Raw genomic sequence first — 20,465 nt, forward strand, 5'->3', positions numbered from 1 at the left:
GTTTTCATTAAAGAGAAAATTCATGTTCTACACTCTTTATATCACATGAAATGCTAATTAATTAACTATTTAATGAAGAATCCAATAAAGTTTGATGCTTGGAGAGACCAGAATTCTCAGCAAAACTACCTTTGCTGCAGTCATCACTCAGAATAAAGTGCACAGGCTTCTAAGAATGAATTTTGGATTCTTTGTGGACAAACACTGTCATTTAAATCGTCTGATCTCTGTGGCTGAGCTCAACATTAGGAAGAGTACGTGGAAAGGTCATAAGTTCACACCTAAGTTGAACTTATATTACTGGAACCTTCTATGAGACAATACCAGCGGCACACACGTGCTTAATGTGCTGACATGACATCATCCCTCTGATGTGGTTTGTACACACCACACATATCAGATTTTTAGACTACCTTTTTATAAAATGAAAAAAAGTCATGTAGCATGATTATGTTCTGAATTGTTACTTTAATAGTTCATTTGTTCATTTATGCCAACACATCTACACACCCACCATTTCCTGTCACTGCATTACAGGTAGATGTGAGTCATGGAAGAAGTTGACAGAATAAAATAGATATATAAATACACTGTACATTAACATATGTAATACTGTGAAGGTACAAAAAGACACAGAGTTCACAATTTCGATGAAAACTCTACCATGAATGAATTTATTTGATATACAGTATTTGATTCCTACAGCATAAATACAAACCTGACCAGTTACCTTGTATTATGATTCACTTTCTATTTAATGGAAGGGTCAAATTAGGTTTGCATTTTCACACATAATGAACATCTGACATTTGACATTTGACATCTGAGTAGATGCTCTCTTCTTCAGCTGTTTGTGGATCTCTTGCCCTTGCTTTGCTATTTTTCCTGAAGTTTGCTGTAGAATAAACTAATGAGTCCTCATCTGTCTGGGGAAACATTACAGAAAAACGTGAGATACCAGATGTTAGTATTTAAATCTCTACTTTACTGTATATATCTTACCGGCAGACCTTCCAGATAATCAGTGGCCATTGCATTTGTTTGCAAAGCAACTGAAGCTGTATTATAAAAGAACAAAAAAAAGACGTTAGTGAGAATCAACCTTTGTCAAAAACAGTTTCAATCAATCAAAGTGTGAATGCCGTGACTGACCGTGAGGCTTCTTCCTGATATTCTTGATTGATAAAATGAGAATGGCTATAAAAACCAGGCAAATAGCCAAAGCAGCACATAACAGGAAAATAACGACCTTATCCTTCTGCAAATTCCAAGTTTTAACTGCTGACATAAATGAAAAAGGGCAAACATTAAAATTACTAATAGTAGAAGTGTAATTAAAAGTATTTCATCAGTTGTGATGAGCTGTTACAATGTTAATAAGGGACAAAAATGACTTAACCTAATATGCTCAAGTCCCAATCACAAAGAAATATGATGCAATTACCTTCAGTGTTGAGTTTTGATCCGTTTCCAGAAAATCTCTCTCCGCATGTGACCAAAGCACAGCAACAAGCCCCAGCATCAGAGGAGCTGATGTTCTTCAAGTAGCTGCATTTCACTGTTGAGAGTTTCTCAGGATTCTCTTCATATTCATGAACACCGTCCCCTCGAGTATAATTAAAACTACGTGATCCATCTCTGAAACAGCCCATACACATTTCCTCTGGACATTTTTTGTTCACAGTGTCAGAGAGGACCGAGCACTGAAGATGCACAGAGTGTTCGGGATGAGCAGGAAATGTAGGAACTGAAGAGATATCACCAGTTCCTGGTAAATAAAAAATTTTTAAAAAACTATTAAAACATTTAAAAAAAAACAAAACAAATATATCTGAATTTCTTTGGGCTGTATTTACCTTGAACCTTCAGGTCTGTTCCTTTTAAAAATGTCAAGTTTTGTAAGTGCATTTTCATACAATAGTAAACTGCTGTATCTGTTGGCTTTGCATCTGTGACACGCAGAACAAATGTTCCCGGTTCTTTTCTGACTGTAAAACGACGCCCAAAAGTCTCCAAGCTGTTTGTTCTTCCTAAAACTTCAGGAAACATTCCGGAAACAACCCTGATCCACAACAAGGTTCCCATAGACTCTCGGATACACGTCAGGTTAAAATCCTCTCCAATACGAACAGTCATTGTTTCAATGCTCTGCTTGTCTATGCATCCTGAAAAGACAGTAAAACAGAGCAGGTATATAAATCTATATGTATACAAGCCATATTTTAAATTGCTGCAAAATAAAGACAATACTTTGAATTTGGAGTAAATCAGACCTTTCTACATGTACTTACGTCCCACTCTGAGCACCAGCAGGAAATAAAATATGTTCAACATTTTCTGGTTATTCCACGAGACTAGATAAAATCAGAGCATCACCCAGTGATGCATCTGAAAGCAATCATATCAAGTGGGAGGAAACAAATCTGAGCATTCTGATTGGCTTTTAATGTATGACCACAGTGGAAATAATATGAAACATCTTTCCATTAGCTATTTGTGTTTTTTGTTTGTTGGTGGGTTTCTTTAGCTGAAACTTTTCATCTACAAATCAGTTCAACAGTCTCTGTTTGGAACAGAAACAAGATTATTTCATAGGAGTTTGATACCAAGAAAAATCTATAGGTTGTGATATATCTGTAGATATAAAGGCCAATGTCTCTTCTCAAAAAATGAAACCCCTTAGACAGCATCTGTAGCTCAGTTAAATTCACATGGTTGACAGGTTACCCCCTCTTACTATTAACACCAATGTGTTTGCAAACAGTTACTTACTTCTATCAGATATATGGAGTAACATTAGTATTAATTAAGTTGGTTTTGGTGATCTTGTAAATTTAAGTCAATTATTCACTCATTTCTGGTTCCCACGATCTACATATGATAAGAACTCTTGTTCCTAAATGCTTCACTATGTTCACAAACTTGACATTTGTCAGTCTGCTGTTAAGTAAGGGTTCCTTGGCGCAAGTGGAAACTCTAATGAGAGAAGTGAGAGTGAACCAAAACATTAAACAATAAATGCCTTTACAGCCTCTGTGGGGCTGAGGCTGCGTGGCCTCTTTTGATACATCTACTGATGAGATATATTGTTGATATAAAAATATTGTTTCTTTCTTGCTGTATTTAAAAATATATGTAGGTATTTGTGGCAGTAATTCAGAAAGTCAGACGAGCCACCGTAAATGAAACAGGGGCCAACTGATCCAAATGTCATCGATGATGACAAGCCAACCCTGGTGATTCAGTTGTACTAAAACACATCAGCAAGGCCCACACAGCAGACAGAGTGGGAGTGGACTGTTACATCTTGTTGCGAGGCAACATGTCGATTGTTGACTGGGCCAGTTGGGCTGGTTTCATTTCTTTAATGTGACGGACCCAAAATGGGCCGACCATCAAAAAGGTGGGAAAATCTGGGATGTGACTTTAGTGATGCTCAGTGGGAACTTGTGTCAAAATGTTGTGATAAAATAATTGAACGAAAACTATACATTTATTCAAGATAGATCCTAATTCATCTTCTAGATGTCACCAATGTCAAACAAGTTAAGGGTCAATCATCCATATTTTCTAGGAATGTAGAAAACTAAAACACTTTTGGAATGATGATCTGACCGTTAGAGTCCTGGAGATTCCTCTGGACATTTTACCAATATAGTATCGCATTGGTTAAGATTTGGACAGGATGCGAGACCCCATGTCTGCTAAGAGGATTGACATAATATCAACTACAGCTAAGAAGTGCATTTTGCCTAGCCTGATTAGATGTGCTCTGATTATATGTTGCAATGACAAACTTCTACTTCTACTTCTTTTCCTTATTAATTTTAGCTCTTATTATTGTGTACTGTTTTGTCTATTGTTTTTCTGTTTAGCCTTTATTAATATTATATTTATCATCTGAATACCCATTCAAGCATGTTTGTTAAATGCTACATGTTAAAAACAAATAAAATATAAATTGGACAAAACAAACTACTGCAATATTTATGACACATGTTCTGCTATCTCAATGCTTCAAAAGAATTAGTTTGACACAAAAGTTGTTCTCAATATGACAAGTGTTATTTTTGATGCATAATAATCTGGAGGTTACTGTTAAAACAATGATATATTGACAAAGCTGGACTCAGGTGTACCAACTGTCAGATGTCATTTAAAACAAAAGCCCTGCAGTTAATATTGTCATGTATTTTGTCTCCTTTAGTTCCCGTCTTGTTTTGTGTTCATGCTGCATCTGACACACAAAGAGTTGCACACAAACCCGCATTCATTGTCACCCCTGACGTACAAATGATGCATGGAAACTTCAGCATTATTGTGGCTGTTTTCAAACTAAGGGCCATCACATCCTCTCATCACTGTTTTGATCTCAGGAAGCTGGGCTGCACCATGCTTTATATATATTTTTTTTTAATAGCACTTCAGCAGTTTCATAAGATCCTTCTGGGCCACACTTAACTACAGAGCACACATGACACTAACCTCTGGGTGCAACTGCTTCTCTTTGGTGTCTGATATCAGATGGTAGTGATGATGATACTCAAACTACTGTGTTGCAGTACACAGCTTTCTCATACCAGCCCTCCATCACCATGTTTGGCTTGCAAAGAAAATATATTCCTCCCTTGTACTTAGTCACATCAGTAAAACACAATGAGGTGGTTTTTGGAGACAAAGCGACACCTTAGAATAAGTTTACTTAAAGGTACAGTGTGTAGAATTTTGTGATATTGAGTGTTGAAGTTGCATGTTGCAGCTGAACACCCCTCACCTCACCCTCTCCTTCCAAACATGAAAAAGAAACTGTGGAAGCCTTCGGTTGTCATAAAAACTCAAAAGGTGTTTAGTTTGTCCAGTCTGGACTAATGTGTGTAAGATTTAGGTGAAAGGAGCCGTCATGTGTTTTCATTAGTCCAGACAGTTTGTTTTGTACAGTGCATTTTATGCATTAAGATTTAAAAAAATAAACACACACATATACATTTTATTTATTGATTTAATTTGCATATAAGACAGCGTGACAGTTTGAATCGTTCAATCGTAAAAGAATGATTGACCTTGAAAAATGCTGAGAAATTAAAAATACACAGTTCTGTCGGGTGTCACCAAAAACAGCTACAAATGTGTTTTAATACAAATATTTGTAATACTATAAAAATAACATCACATGTGACATTTATATGAATAACTGTATTTTCGACAATGTTCAAGCCATAAATTATAACAGCCATTTAATAAGACTGTTTGGATGGTTAATCTAATAAACCCTGACATCAGAGTAAACTACGTCTCCTGCAGTTTTTACATTTCCTCTCCCTGTTGTTTTGCCAACTTTCCTCCTGGTGAAGGTTGGTGCAGAATAAACCAATGGGTCCTCGTGTCTCTGGGGAAGCATGTGAAGAAATGTTACAGACGAGATATAACATATGAAAATAAACCAATGCTACACTAACTAGCCTGACTGATATTCATTTTAGGGGGCTAATGCCAATATAATTAAATATATTATTAAAGATTAACCTTAATGTGTGTGTGTGGGATAGACTGACACAGACAGACTATCCCACAATGGGAGCTGAGCTCAGTCATGGCAACAACTTTCATAGAATCAATTCTTTCTTAGCACTTTGTTTTCATAGTAAAATGTTGCTGCAATGCTTTATATTAAGCTCAATTCCAGAGCTCTTATTTTGAAAAGCTGAGAATGTGTCTATTATTATAAGACCTCTGAACTAGTCGACATGCATTGTATTAAAAAACACACTTTCATAGAAGCCACACACAGGAACAGAAATCAAGGAAATTTAATTTTCTTATAACGCAAAACATAAACTATAAAATCTTAAATGCAGATAAGCCAAGTATGATCAACACAAAGTTTTCTTACTTCCCTCAGCACCAGACAGTTAAGAAAAGGTCTTCACATAATGTCCGACACGCATGAAAATAAAAAAGTGACAATGTGACGTAAAGCTGTTTGAGGAAGACTCACTAATGCCTAAGGATTCTGAATAAGGCTCAGGAGCTTTACTTCAGGCCAAGCGAGCTGGCGCTGTACTTGTAAAAATAAAATATACTAATAAATGCACATCTTTTCTGTCTGTTTTATTCTGTCAAATGAAAGTTGTCATGTCTGCAAACATGAATGCAGATACCGATGTGTCGCTGAGAGGATCATATATTATATCAATACATCGGTTGGGCTCTATTATTAATTGTTTCTGTCTTTTCATCAGATAACTTACCTGCTGACTTTGCAGATTACCACTGACTGTTGCAGCCTCTGTTTGTGAAGAAACTCCAGCTGTATGATAAAATAAAGATAAAAGATGTTGTAGGTCAGTTTACACAAAGGAGTAATGTAATTCAGAGTATTTATCTTTTGCTACATTCATTTAATCTTGAGAATATTTGATCACCTTTGCAACAATCACACATTTTCTTCCTGATCAGAAAGACAATGACAATCAGACTTATAGCCAATGCAGCACTTAAAAGACACAGAACTGCATTGGCCTTCTGTGCATCCCACATGTTGAGCGCTGAAACACAAGGACCAAATAACCAAAGTTAAGAAGGATTTGAAAAAAACTTTTACATTCAAAAGGAACAAATGTAACAAATGTGTGATACATGATAGTTATTTATTCTACTGATTCTCAATTAAACACACAAATGTGCTATAATAACAATTAAACAGTTACCTTCATTGTCCAGTTTTATTCCATGTCCGAATAAAATCTCTCCACATGTGACCACAGCACAGTAATAAGTCCCAAAATCAGAGGATTTAATGGTCTTGCAGAAATTGAAGACACATTTATGGGGTGAGTGAGCTTCAAGGCTTCTGTTGCATCCATCGTCACTATTGCCATGAACATATACTAGACGGGGATGAGATCCATCCAATCCAGCTCTGAACCAGTACAGATTGGGATATTTTGGACATGCTTGGTTGTCAGAGTTGGACAGGACGGAACACTGCAGAGTCTTCCAGTCTCCTGAACTGACCGTATCAGATGGAGGGACATCAATGACTGCAGTTATATCAGGTTCTGGTCCTGGGAAATACAAACACAAAAATTAACAAGCTTTAATGAAAAGTTAAATACATTAACTCATATGAATTCACATGAATTGAGAAGATATTTACTATCTTCATAAAGACAATATTGAGACAAGATTAAATTGCTTAAAAATTGCGCTTAGTGTTTGCAAAGCAATTGAAACATTTTAAAGGATGTGAAATGTTTGTGCCATTTACCTTTAATTTTCAGAAATGTTCCGTTCAATAATTTCATGTTCAAATCATCTTGTTGTATGCAGTAGTAAACTCCAGCATCACTCGGCTCTGTTTTATTAATGTACAGAACAAAGCTTCCAGGCTCTTGTTTGACTGTAAAGTGAGGAGTCTCATTAACACCAGCGTAATCAAAAGAAAATGTTCCTCCCAAGAACTCAGGCAAGTTTCCAGAAACAAGCCGGAACCAAAATAAATTCCTGTCTCCGATATTCGTCTCCTGGCGGCTGCACGTCAACTTCACCTCATCTCCGACATCAACAGTCTTTGTCTGAAAGATCTGATCTAATGCGCTTCCTAAAAATAAAATGTAACAGAGCAATGATTCATTATGATGACAGACTAATACATGTACTGTGCTAAATTGATGCAAGAACAACAATTAAAACAAACCGTATATTCCAAATAAAATCAAGAGATTGACTTACGCGTCACTCCAAGCAGCAGCAGTTGGAGTAAGATCAGCATCTTCCTGTTTATCCTCTTCAGACAGTCGTTGAATTAGATGCTAATGTAGGATGCTTTCCTTCATGTAATCATATCAAGTGGGTGGGAACATTGTGAGAGCGATCTGATTGGCCTCTCATTTTCAGTGGAAATAATATCTGCCATCTTTCCGTCCTAAACACATGAAACAACAACCAACACCAACCTCACATTTCATGTTTCTAAAAATGACACCCAGAGTAAACACGACATAATGTAAAGTGAAGAAAACACAAAACCACCACCGTTAAAAATACATCCAAATATAATAACCTCCCTCACATTACATGGGGTCAAGTATAAGAGACTATTCCTTAACATAATTAACAACACATTATGAGAAATTCAGCTAGATTTGTGTTTACCATGCAATTTAATTCACTTTTGAACTATTATATTGAAAGAAAATTCTAGACCGGTTTCCAGAAACAGTAAAAAAGACGACCTATGTCAAGCAGGTTATGTTTTCTTTGCTGTCAGAAGGATGACCTTAACTAATCAAGGGTAGGGTGAGATATGGCTCAAGGAAGAAGTCAATGTATGTAAAATAAGATATTTTTAGATTTTTGAGAACTTCTCCAAAATAGTGCAGAGATCTTGATTTTTAAAAACCAGGTCTACTTAAGGGACTGATATTTATCAGTGTGTACACTTTGGTGCAGCTTACTTGAATTCAAGCGGAGGTATCTGCAACCTGCCATTCTAGTTTGTTTTAGTTACATGTCAACATGATTTGGTTTAATACAAGTCACAATCAAATCAAAAGAAGCTTTAAGACATCCTGCCACACTGATTTCCAGTGATGCTGATTTCAAATGCTCAATGTTATTTTTAGCATGCAGATGACACTAACATCTGTTAACATTATAGCAGTTGCAAGATGGAGTGTTATTCATCTCACTTGTAGTAGAGCTGGGCAAGAAACCAACATTTATAACCTCTAACAAACGTAATCTTGCTCATGTTGGTTAATTCCGTTGATACTTTTCAACTTCCTTATTAAGAAGTTGATGCTTTGGTCGTCACCATTTCTTCACATTTTCTCTAAACATCATTTAAATGCATATTGAAGTCTTGTAATCTGTTTCTGTAATGCACCATTTTTGAGTTTAGAGTAATCACTTTCATTTTCCAACATTTACAAACTGGTCAACTCCACAGGTGTAGGAGGATGTAGCACAGGCCATTTCAAAATGTACCCACATTCTGGGATAATACATAACTTTTGGAATAATATTTTTGATCTAATAGGATATTAAGAAGTTAAGGCATAAAGAATACAATAGATAATAAATACATACACCTGAAGCATTCCAATACAATTTATAACTACAGTGTAAGATTGTGCGTCCTCAAATCAAAAAACACAGTCTTACAAACTAGTGTGAATAAAAAAATATACATCTCTATTCAGCTCTTTGACAGGGTGAAATGCTGTAAGAGACGACTGAGATACTCCTCCATCAGTGATGACCCTCCCACACAGCATATCAAAGAATACAGAAGTTAGATGGTGTGACCACAACCAACTTCTGTACTCTTTACAGGCTGCTGTAAGACACAAGCAGAGCACCACCACCACAGTATCTCAGAAACACATCCACAGATAATATTATATTTATCATCTGAATACCCATTCAAGCATGTTTGTTACATGCTACATGTTAAAAACAAATAAAATATAAATTGGAAAAAACAAACTACTGCAATATTTATGACACATGTTCTGCTATCTCAATGCTTTAAAAGAATTAGTTTGACACGGAAGTTGTTCTCAATATGACAAGTGTTATTTTTGATACATAATAATCTGGAGGTTACTGATAAAACAATGATATATTGACAAAGCTGGACTCAGGTGTACCAACTGTCAGATGTCATTTAAAACAAAAGCCCTGCAGTTAACATTGTCATGTATTTTGTCTCCTTTAGTTCCCGTCTTGTTTTTGTGTTCATGCGGCATCGGACACACAAAGAGTTGCACACAAACCCGCATTCATTGTCACCCCTGACGTACAAATGATGCATGGAAACTTCAGCATTATTGTGGCTGTTTTCAAACGAAGGGCCATCACATCCTCTCATCACTGTTTTGATCTCAGGAAGCTGGGCTGCACCACGCTTTATAAAATCTTTTTTTTTTGAACAGCACCTCAGCAGTTTCATAAGATCCTTCTGGGCCACACTTAACTACAGAGCACACATGACACTAACCTCTGGGTGCAACTGCTTCTCTTTGGTGTCTGATATCAGATGGTAGTGATGATGATACTCAAACTACTGTGTTGCAGTACACAGCTTTCTCATACAAGCCCTCCATCACCATGTTTGGCTTGCAAAGAAAATATATTCCTCCCTTGTACTTAGTCACATCGGTAAAACACAATGAGGTGGTTTTTGGAGACAAAGCAACACCTTAGAATAAGTTTACTTAAAGGTACAGTGTGTAGAATTTTGTGATATTGAGTGTTGAAGTTGCATGTTGCAGCTGAACACCCCTCATCTCACCCTCTCCTTCCAAACATGAAAAAGAAACTGTGGAAGCCTTCGGTTGTCATAAAACTCAAAAGGTGTTTAGTTTGTCCAGTCTGGACTAATGTGTGTAAGATTTAGGTGAAAGGGGCCGTCATGTGTTTTACATTAGTCCAGACAGTTTGTATTGTACAGTGCATTTTATGCATTAAGATTTAAAAAAATAAACACACACATATACATTTTATTTATTGATTTAATTTGCATATAAGACAGCGTGACAGTTTGAATCGTTCAATTGTAAAAGAATGATTGACCTTGAAAAATGCTGAGAAATTAAAAATACACAGTTCTGTCGGGTGTCACCAAAAACAGCTACAAATGTGTTTTAATACAAATATTTGTAATACTATAAAAATAACATCAGATGTGACATTTATATGAATAACTGTATTTTCGACAATGTTCAAGCCATAAATTATAACAGCCATTTAATAAGACTGTTTGGATGGTTAATCTAATAAACCCTCACATCAGTTGACTTTTTCTGTTGTTTTGCCAACTTTCCTCCTGGTGAAGGTTGCTACAGAATAAACCAATGGGTCCTCGTGTCTCTGGGGAAGCATGTGAAGAAATGTTAGAGATGAGATATAACATATGAAAAGAAACCAATGCTACACTAACCAGCCTGACTGATATTCATTTTAGGGGGCTAATGCCAATATAATTAAATATATTATTAAAGATTAACCTTAATGTGTGTGTGTGGGATAGACTGACACAGACAGACTATCCCACAATGGGAGCTGAGCTCAGTCATGGCAACAACTTTCATAGAATCAATTCTTTCTTAGCAATTTGTTTTCACAGTAAAATGTTGCTGCAATGCTTTATATCAAGCTTAATTCCAGAGCTCTTATTTTGAAAAGCTGAGATTGTGTCTATTATTATAAGAGCTCTGAACTAGCCGACATGCATTGTATTAAAAAACACAGAAAATCATTCAAACTTTCATAGAAGCCACACACAGGAACAGAAATAAAGGAAATTTAATTTTCTTATAATGCAAAACATTAACTATAAAATCTTAAGTGCAGATAAGCCAAGTATGATCAACACAAAGTTTTCTTACTTCCCTCAGCACCAGACGGTTAAGAAAAGGTCTTCACATAATGTCCGACACGCATGAAAATAAAAAAGTGACAGTGTGACGTAAAGCTGTTTGAGGAAGACTCACTAATGCCTAAGGATTCTGAATAAGGCTCAGGAGCTTTACTTCAGGCCAAGCGAGCTGGCGCTGTACTTGTAAAAATAAAATATACTAATAAATGCACATCTTTTCTGTCTGTTTTATTCTGTCAAATGAAAGTTGTCATGTCTGCAAACATGAATGCATATACCGATGTGTCGCTGAGAGGATCCTATATTATATCAATACATCGGTTGGGCTCTATTATTAATTGTTTCTGTCTTTTCATCAGATAACTTACCTGCTGACTTTGCAGATTAACACTGACTGTTGCAGCCTCTGTTTGTGAAGAAACTCCAGCTGTATGATAAAATAAAGATAAAAGATGTTGTAGGTCAGTTTACACAAAGGAGTAATGTAATTCAGAGTATTTATCTTTTGCTAAATTAATTGAATCATGAGAATATTTGATCACCTTTGCAACAATCACACATTTTCTTCCTGATCAGAAAGACAATGACAATCAGACTTATAGCCAATGTAGCACTTAAAAGACACAGAACTGCATTGGCCTTCTGTGCATCCCACCTGTTGAGCGCTGAAACACAAGGACCAAATAACCAAAGTTAAGAAGGATTTGAAAAAAGCTTTTACATTCAAAAGGAACAAATGTAACAAATTTGTGATACATGATAATTATTTATTCTACTGATTCTCAATTAAACACACAAATGTGCTATAATAACAATAAAACAGTTACCTTCATTGTCCAGTTTTATTCCATGTCCGAATAAAATCTCTCCACATGTGACCACAGCACAGTAATAAGTCCCAATATCAGAGGATTTAATGGTCTTGCAGAAATTGAAGACACATTTATGGGGTGAGTGAGCTTCAAGGCTTCTGTTGCATCCATCGTCACTACTGCCATGAACATATACTAGACGGGGATGAGATCCATCCAATCCAGCTCTGAACCAGTACAGATTGGGATATTTTGGACATGCTTGGTTGTCAGAGTTGAACAGGACGGAACACTGCAGAGTCTTCCAGTCTCCTGAACTGACCGTATCAGATGGAGGGACATCAATGACTGCAGTTATATCAGGTTCTGGTCCTGGGAAATACAAACAGAAAAATTAACAAGCTTTAATGAAAAGTTAAATACATTAACTCATATGAATTCACATGAATTGAGAAGATATTTACTATCTTCATAAAGACAATATTGAGACAAGATTAAATTGAAATGTTTGTGCCATTTACCTTTAATTTTCAGAAATGTTCCGTTCAATAATTTCATGTTCAAATCATCTTGTTCTATACAGTAGTAAACTCCAGCATCACTCGGCTCTGTTTTATTAATGTACAGAACAAAGCTTCCAGGCTCTTGTTTGACTGTAAAGTGAGGAGTCTCATTAACAACAGCATAATCAAAATAAGGTGTTCCTCCCAAGAACTCAGGCAAGTTTCCAGAAACAAGCCTGAACCAAAATAAATTCCTGTGTCCGATATTCGTCTTCTGGCGGCTGCACGTCAACTTCACCTCATCTCCGACATCAACAGTCTTTTTCTGAAAGATCTGATCTAATGCGCTTCCTAAAAATAAAATGTAACAGAGCAATGATTCATTATGATGACAGACTAATACATGTACTGTGCTAAATTGATGCAAGAACAACAATTAAAACAAATCGTATATATTCCAAATAAAATCAAGAGATTGACTTACGCGTCACTCCGAGCAGCAGCAGCAGCAGTTGGAGTAAGATCAGCATCTTCCTGTTTATCCTCTTCAGACAGTCGTTGAATTAGATGCTAATGTAGGATGCTTTTCTTCATGTAATCATATCAAGTGGGTGGGAACATTGTGAGAGCGATCTGATTGGCCTCTCATTTTCAGTGGAAATAATATCTGCCATCTTTCCGTCCTAAACACATGAAACAACAACCAACACCAACCTCACGTTTCATGTTTCTAAAAAAGACACCCAGAGTAAACACGACATAATGTAAAGTGAAGAAAACACAAAACCACCACCGTTAAAAATACATCCAAATATAATAACCTCCCTCACATTACATGGGGTCAAGTATAAGAGACTATACCTTAACATAATTAACAACACATTATGAGAAATGCAGCTAGATTTGTGTTTACCATGCAATTTAATTCACTTTTGAACTATTATATTGAAAGAGATTTCTAGACCGGTTTCCAGAAACAGTAAAAAAGATGACCTATGTCAAGCAGGTTATGTTTTCTGTGCTGTCAGAAGGATGACCTTAACTAATCGAGGGTAGGGTGAGATATGGCTCAAGGAAGAAGTCAATGTATGTAAAATAAGATATTTTTAGATTTTTGAGAATTTCTCCAAGAATAATGCAGAGATCTTGATTTTTAAAAACCAGGTCTACTTAAGGGACTGATATTTATGAGTGTGTACACTTTGGTGCAGCTTACTTGAATTCAAGCGGAGGTATCTGCAACCTGCCATTCTAGTTTGTTTTAGTTACATGTCAACATGATTTGGTTTAATACAAGTCACAAGTCAAAAGAAGCTTTAAGACATCCTGCCACACTGATTTCCAGTGATGCTGATTTCAAATGCTCAATGTTATTTTTAGCGTGCAGATGACACTAACATCTGTTAACATTATAGCAGTTGCAAGATGGAGTGTTATTCATCTCACTTGTAGTAGAGCTGGGCAAGAAACCAACATTTATAACCTCTAACAATCTTAATCTTGCTCATGTCGGTTAATTCCGTTAATACTTTTCAACTTCCTTATTAAGAAGTTGATGCTTTGGTCGTCACCATTTCTTCACATGTTCTCTAAACATCATTTAAATGCATATTGAAGTCTTGTAATCTGTTTCTGTAATGCACCATTTTTGAGTTTAGAGTAATTACTTTCATTTTCCAACATTTACAAACTGGTCAACTCTACAGGTGTAGGAGGATGTAGCACAGGCCATTTCAAAATGTACCCACATTCAGGGATAATACATAACTTTTGGAATAATATTTTTGATTAAATAGGATATTAAGAAGTTAAGGCATAAAGAATACAATAGATAATAAATACATACACCTGAAGCATTCCAATGCAATTTATAACTACTGTGTAAGATTGTGCGTCCTCAAATCAAAAAATACAGTCTTACAAACTAGTGTGAATAAAAAAAATATACATCTCTATTCAGCTCTTTGACAGGGTGAAATGCTGTAAGAGACGACTGAGATACTCCTCCATCAGTGATGACCCTCCCACACAGCATATCAAAGAATACAGAAGTTAGATGGTGTGACCACAACCAACTTCTGTACTCTTTACAGGCTGCTGTAAGACACAAGCAGAGCACCACCACCACAGTATCTCAGAAACACATCCACAGATAATATTATATTTATCATCTGAATACCCATTCAAGCATGTTTGTTACATGCTACATGTTAAAAACAAATAAAATATAAATTGGAAAAAACAAACTACTGCAATATTTATGACACATGTTCTGCTATCTCAATGCTTTAAAAGAATTAGTTTGACACGGAAGTTGTTCTCAATATGACAAGTGTTATTTTTGATGCATAATAATCTGGAGGTTACTGTTAAACCAATGATATATTGACAAAGCTGGACTCAGGTGTACCAACTGTCAGATGTCATTTAAAACAAAAGCCCTGCAGTTAATATTGTCATGTATTTTGTCTCCTTTAGTTCCCGTCTTGTTTTTGTGTTCATGCGGCATCGGACACACAAAGAGTTGCACACAAACCCGCATTCATTGTCACCCCTGACGTACAAATGATGCATGGAAACTTCAGCATTATTGTGGCTGTTTTCAAACGAAGGGCCATCACATCCTCTCATCACTGTTTTGATCTCAGGAAGCTGGGCTGCACCACGCTTTATAAAATCTTTTTTTTTTGAACAGCACCTCAGCAGTTTCTTAAGATCCTTCTGGGCCACACTTAACTACAGAGCACACATGACACTAACCTCTGGGTGCAACTGCTTCTCTTTGGTGTCTGATATCAGATGGTAGTGATGATGATACTCAAACTACTGTGTTGCAGTACACAGCTTTCTCATACAAGCCCTCCATCACCATGTTTGGCTTGCAAAGAAAATATATTCCTCCCTTGTATTTAGTCACATCAGTAAAACACAATGAGGTGGTTTTTGGAGACAAAGCGACACCTTAGAAAAAGTTTACTTAAAGGTACAGTGTGTAGAATTTTGTGATATTGAGTGTTGAAGTTGCATGTTGCAGCTGAACACCCCTCACCTCACCCTCTCCTTCCAAACATGAAAAATAAACTGTGGAAGCCTTCGGTTGTCATAAAACTCAACAGGTGTTTAGTTTGTCCAGTCTGGACTAATGTGTGTAAGATTTAGGTGAAAGGGGCCGTCATGTGTTTTACATTAGTCCAGACAGTTTGTTTTGTACAGTGCATTTTATGCATTAAGATTTAAAAAATAAACACACACATATACATTTTATTTATTGATTTAATTTGCATATAAGACAGCGTGACAGTTTGAATCGTTAAATCGTAAAAGAATGACTGACCTTGAAAAATGCTGAGAAATTAAAAATACACAGTTCTGTCGGGTGTCACCAAAAACAGCTACAAATGTGTTTTAATACAAATATTTGTAATACTATAAAAATAACATCAGATGTGACATTTATATAAATAACTGTATTTTCGACAAAATTCAAGCCATAAATTATAACAGCCATTTAATAAGACTGATTGGATGGTTAATCTATCTAATAAACCCTGACATCAGAGTAAACTACGTCTCCTGCAGTTTTTACATTTCCCCTCCCTGTTGTTTTGCCAGCTTTCCTCCTGGTGAAGGTTGGTGCAGAATAAACCAATGGGTCCTCGTGTCTCTGGGGAAGCATGTGAAGAAATGTTACAGACGAGATATAACATATGAAAAGAAACCAATGCTACACTAACTAGCCTGACTGATATTCATTTTACGGGGCTAATGCCAATATAATTAAATATATTATTAAAGATTAACCTTAATGTGTGTGTGGGATAGACTGACACAGACAGACTATCCCACAATGGGAGCTGAGCTCAGTCATGGCAACAACTTTCATAGAATCAATTCTTTCTTAGCACTTTGTTTTCATAGTAAAATGTTGCTGCAATGCTTTATATCAAGCTTAATTCCAGAGCTCTTATTTTGAAAAGCTGAGATTGTGTCTATTATTATAAGAGCTCTGAACTAGCCGACATGCATTGTATTAAAAAACACAGAAAATCATTCAAACTTTCATAGAAGCCACACACAGGAACAGTAATAAAGGAAACTTAATTTTCTTATAATGCAAAACATTAACTATAAAATCTTAAGTGCAGATAAGCCAAGTATGATCAACACAAAGTTTTCTAACTTCCCTCAGCACCAGACGGTTAACAAAAAGTCTTCACATAATGTCCGACACGCATGAAAATAAAAAAGTGACAGTGTGACGTAAAGCTGTTTGAGGAAGACTCACTAATGCCTAAGGATTCTGAATAAGGCTCAGGAGCTTTACTTCAGGCCAAGCGAGCTGGCGCTGTACTTGTAAAAATAAAATATACTAATAAATGCACATCTTTTCTGTTTGTTTTATTCTGTCAAATGAAAGTTGTCATGTCTGCAAACATGAATGCAGATACCGATGTGTCGCTGAGAGGATCCTATATTATATCAATACATCGGTTGGGCTCTATTATTAATTGTTTCTGTCTTTTCATCAGATAACTTACCTGCTGACTTTGCAGATTAACACTGACTGTTGCAGCCTCTGTTTGTGAAGAAACTCCAGCTGTATGATAAAATAAAGATAAAAGATGTTGTAGGTCAGTTTACACAAAGGAGTAATGTAATTCAGAGTATTTAACTTTTGCTAAATTCATTTAATCTTGAGAATATTTGATCACCTTTGCAACAATCACACATTTTCTTCCTGATCAGAAAGACAATGACAATCAGACTTATAGCCAATGCAGCACTTAAAAGACACAGAACTGCATTGGCCTTCTGTGCATCCCACATGTTGAGCGCTGAAACACAAGGACCAAATAACCAAAGTTAAGAAGGATTTGAAAAAAACTTTTACATTCAAAAGGAACAAATGTAACAAATGTGTGATACATGATAGTTATTTATTCTACTGATTCTCAATTAAACACACAAATGTGCTATAATAACAATAAAAAAGTTACCTTCATTGTCCAGTTTTATTCCATGTCCGAATAAAATCTCTCCACATGTGACCACAGCACAGTAATAAGTCCCAATATCAGAGGATTTAATGGTCTTGCAGAAATTGAAGACACATTTATGGGGTGAGTGAGCTTCAAGGCTTCTGTTGCATCCATCGTCACTACTGCCATGAACATATACTAGACGGGGATGAGATCCATTCACTCCAGCTCTGAACCAGTACAGATTGGGATATTTTGGACATGCTTGGTTGTCAGAGTTGAACAGGACGGAACAATGCAGAGTCTTCAAGTCTCCTGAACTGACCGTATCAGATGGAAGGACATCACTGACTGCAGTTATATCAGGTTCTGGTCCTGGGAAATACAAACAGAAAATTTAACAAGCTTTAATGAAAAGTTAAATACATTAACTCATATGAATTCACATGAATTGAGAAGATATTTACTATCTTCATAAAGACAATATTGAGACAAGATTAAATTGCTTAAAAATTGCGCTTAGTGTTTGCAAAGCAATTGAAACATTTTAAAGGATGTGAAATGTTTGTGCCATTTACCTTTAATTTTCAGAAATGTTCCGTTCAATAATTTAATGTTGAACTGATGTTGTTCTATACAGTAGTAAACTCCAGCATCACTCGGCTCTGTTTTATTAATGTACAGAACAAAGCTTCCAGGCTCTTGTTTGACTGTAAAGTGAGGAGTCTCATTAACACCAGCGTAATCAAAAGAAAATGTTCCTCCCAAGAACTCAGGCAAGTTTCCAGAAACAAGCCTGAACCAAAATAAATTCCTGACTCCGATATTCGTCTTCTGGCGGCTGCACGTCAACTTCACCTCATCTCCGACATCAACAGTCTTTGTCTGAAAGATCTGATCTAATGCGCTTCCTAAAAATAAAATGTAACAGAGCAATGATTCATTATGATGACAGACTAATACATGTACTTTGCTAAATTGATGCAAGAACAACAATTAAAACAAACCGTATATTCCAAATAAAATCAAGAGATTGACTTACGTGTCACTCCGAGCAGCAGCAGCAGCAGTTGGAGTAAGATCAGCATCTTCCTGTTTATCCTCTTCAGACAGTCGTTGAATTAGATGCTAATGTAGGATGCTTTCCTTCATGTAATCATATCAAGTGGGTGGGAACATTGTGAGAGCGATCTGATTGGCCTCTCATTTTCAGTGGAAATAATATCTGCCATCTTTCCGTCCTAAACACATGAAACAACAACCAACACCAACCTCACGTTTCATGTTTCTAAAAATGACACCCAGAGTAAACACGACATAATGTAAAGTGAAGAAAACACAAAACCACCACCGTTAAAAATACATCCAAATATAATAACCTCCCTCACATTACATGGGGTCAAGTATAAGAGACTATCCCTTAACATAATTAACAACACATTATGAGAAATGCAGCTAGATTTGTGTTTACCATGCAATTTAATTCACTTTTGAACTATTATACTGAAAGAGATTTCTAGAACGGTTTCCAGAAAAAAGACGACCTATGTCAAGCAGGTTATGTTTTCTTTGCTGTCAGAAGGATGACCTTAACTACTCGAGGGTAGGGTGAGATATGGCTCAAAGAAGAAGTCAATGTATGTAAAATAAGATATTTTTAGATTTTTGAGAATTTCTCCAAAATAATGCAGAGATCTTGATTTTTAAAAACAGGCGTACTTAAGGGACTGATATTTATGAGTGTGTACACTTTTGTGCAGCTTACTTGAATTCAAGCAGAGGTATCTGCAACCTGCCATTCTAGTTTGTTTTAGTTACATGTCAACATGATTTGGTTTAATACAAGTCACAATCAAATCAAAAGAAGCTTTAAGACATCCTGCCACACTGATTTCCAGTGATGCTGATTTCAAATGCTCAACTTAATTTTTAGCGTGCAGATGACACTAACATCTGTTAACATTATAGCAGTTGCAAGATGGAGTGTTATTCATCTCACTTGTAGTAGAGCTGGGAAAGAAACCAACATTTATAACCTCTAACAAACTTAATCTTGCTCATGTCGGTTAATTCCGTTGATACTTTTCAACTTCCTTATTAAGAAGTTGATGCTTTGGTCGTCACCATTTCTTCACATTTTCTCTAAACATCATTTAAATGCATATTGAAGTCTTGTAATCTGTTTCTGTAATGCACCATTTTTGAGTTTAGAGTAATTACTTTCATTTTCCAACATTTACAAATTGGTCAACTCCACAGGTGTAGGAGGATGTAGCACAGGCCATTTCAAAATGTACCCACATTCGGGGATAATACATAACTTTTGGAATAATATTTTTGATTAAATAGGATATTAAGAAGTTAAGGCATAAAGAATACAATACATAATAAATACATACACCTGAAGCATTCCAATACAATTTATAACTACTGTGTAAGATTCTGCGTCCTCAAATCAAAAAATAGTCTTACAAACTTGTGTGAATAAAAAAATATACATCTCTATTCAGCTCTTTGACAGGGTGAAATGCTGTAAGAGACGACTGAGATACTCCTCCATCAGTGATGACCCTCCCACACAGCATATCAAAGAATACAGAAGTTGGTTGGTGTGACCACAACCAACTTCTGTACTCTTTACAGGCTGCTATAAGACACAAGCAGAGCACCACCACCACAGTATCTCAGAAACACATCCACAGATAACATTATATTTATCATCTGAATACCCATTCAAGCATGTTTGTTAAATGCTACATGTTAAAAACAAATAAAATATAAATTGGAA

The 20,465-nt window shown here is 36.0% G+C and overlaps 2 protein-coding genes across 2 annotated transcripts; both read right to left on the reverse strand.

The window, feature by feature from the left end:
- Positions 1–448: 448 nt before the first annotated feature.
- Positions 449–13,727, reverse strand: LOC138411519 (uncharacterized). The gene is made up of 16 exons (XM_069532079.1): positions 13,183–13,727; positions 12,717–13,049; positions 12,211–12,567; positions 11,926–12,048; positions 11,752–11,810; positions 10,804–10,875; positions 7,268–7,679; positions 6,708–7,064; positions 6,423–6,545; positions 6,249–6,307; positions 2,292–5,386; positions 1,857–2,165; positions 1,445–1,768; positions 1,153–1,281; positions 1,003–1,058; positions 449–926 (listed from the first exon to the last, which is right to left on the reverse strand). The coding sequence occupies exons 1-11, from the start codon at positions 13,226–13,228 to the stop codon at positions 5,261–5,263; spliced, it is 2,067 nt and encodes a 688-aa protein (XP_069388180.1). The 5' UTR covers positions 13,229–13,727; the 3' UTR covers positions 449–926; positions 1,003–1,058; positions 1,153–1,281; positions 1,445–1,768; positions 1,857–2,165; positions 2,292–5,260.
- Positions 13,728–15,957: 2,230 nt separating this feature from the next.
- LOC138411540 (uncharacterized) lies at positions 15,958–19,853 on the reverse strand. The gene is made up of 6 exons (XM_069532164.1): positions 18,720–19,853; positions 18,256–18,588; positions 17,696–18,052; positions 17,411–17,533; positions 17,237–17,295; positions 15,958–16,362 (listed from the first exon to the last, which is right to left on the reverse strand). The coding sequence occupies exons 1-6, from the start codon at positions 18,763–18,765 to the stop codon at positions 16,237–16,239; spliced, it is 1,044 nt and encodes a 347-aa protein (XP_069388265.1). The 5' UTR covers positions 18,766–19,853; the 3' UTR covers positions 15,958–16,236.
- Between the last annotated feature and the right edge of the window lie 612 nt (positions 19,854–20,465).

This window comes from Paralichthys olivaceus, chromosome 9 (genome assembly GCF_024713975.1).
Source record: "Paralichthys olivaceus isolate ysfri-2021 chromosome 9, ASM2471397v2, whole genome shotgun sequence".
Lineage (NCBI taxonomy): Eukaryota > Metazoa > Chordata > Actinopteri > Pleuronectiformes > Paralichthyidae > Paralichthys > Paralichthys olivaceus.

Bases quoted from the DNA above. Each gene is read 5' to 3' on its own strand.
- LOC138411519 (XM_069532079.1), bottom strand. From the start codon at position 13,228: ATGCTGATCTTACTCCAACTGCTGCTGCTGCTGCTCGGAGTGACGC. The intron at 7,065-7,267 runs GTAAATGGCACA...TGTATTTCCCAG, and splicing joins AACATTTCTGAAAATTAAAG to GACCAGAACCTGATATAACT. The intron at 6,546-6,707 runs GTAACTGTTTAA...CTTGTGTTTCAG, and splicing joins AATAAAACTGGACAATGAAG to CGCTCAACATGTGGGATGCA.
- LOC138411540 (XM_069532164.1), bottom strand. From the start codon at position 18,765: ATGCTGATCTTACTCCAACTGCTGCTGCTGCTGCTCGGAGTGACAC. The intron at 18,589-18,719 runs GTAAGTCAATCT...TTTTATTTTTAG, and splicing joins GCTGCTGCTCGGAGTGACAC to GAAGCGCATTAGATCAGATC. The intron at 16,363-17,236 runs GTAAGTTATCTG...ATGCTTCCCCAG, and splicing joins TTAATCTGCAAAGTCAGCAG to AGACACGAGGACCCATTGGT.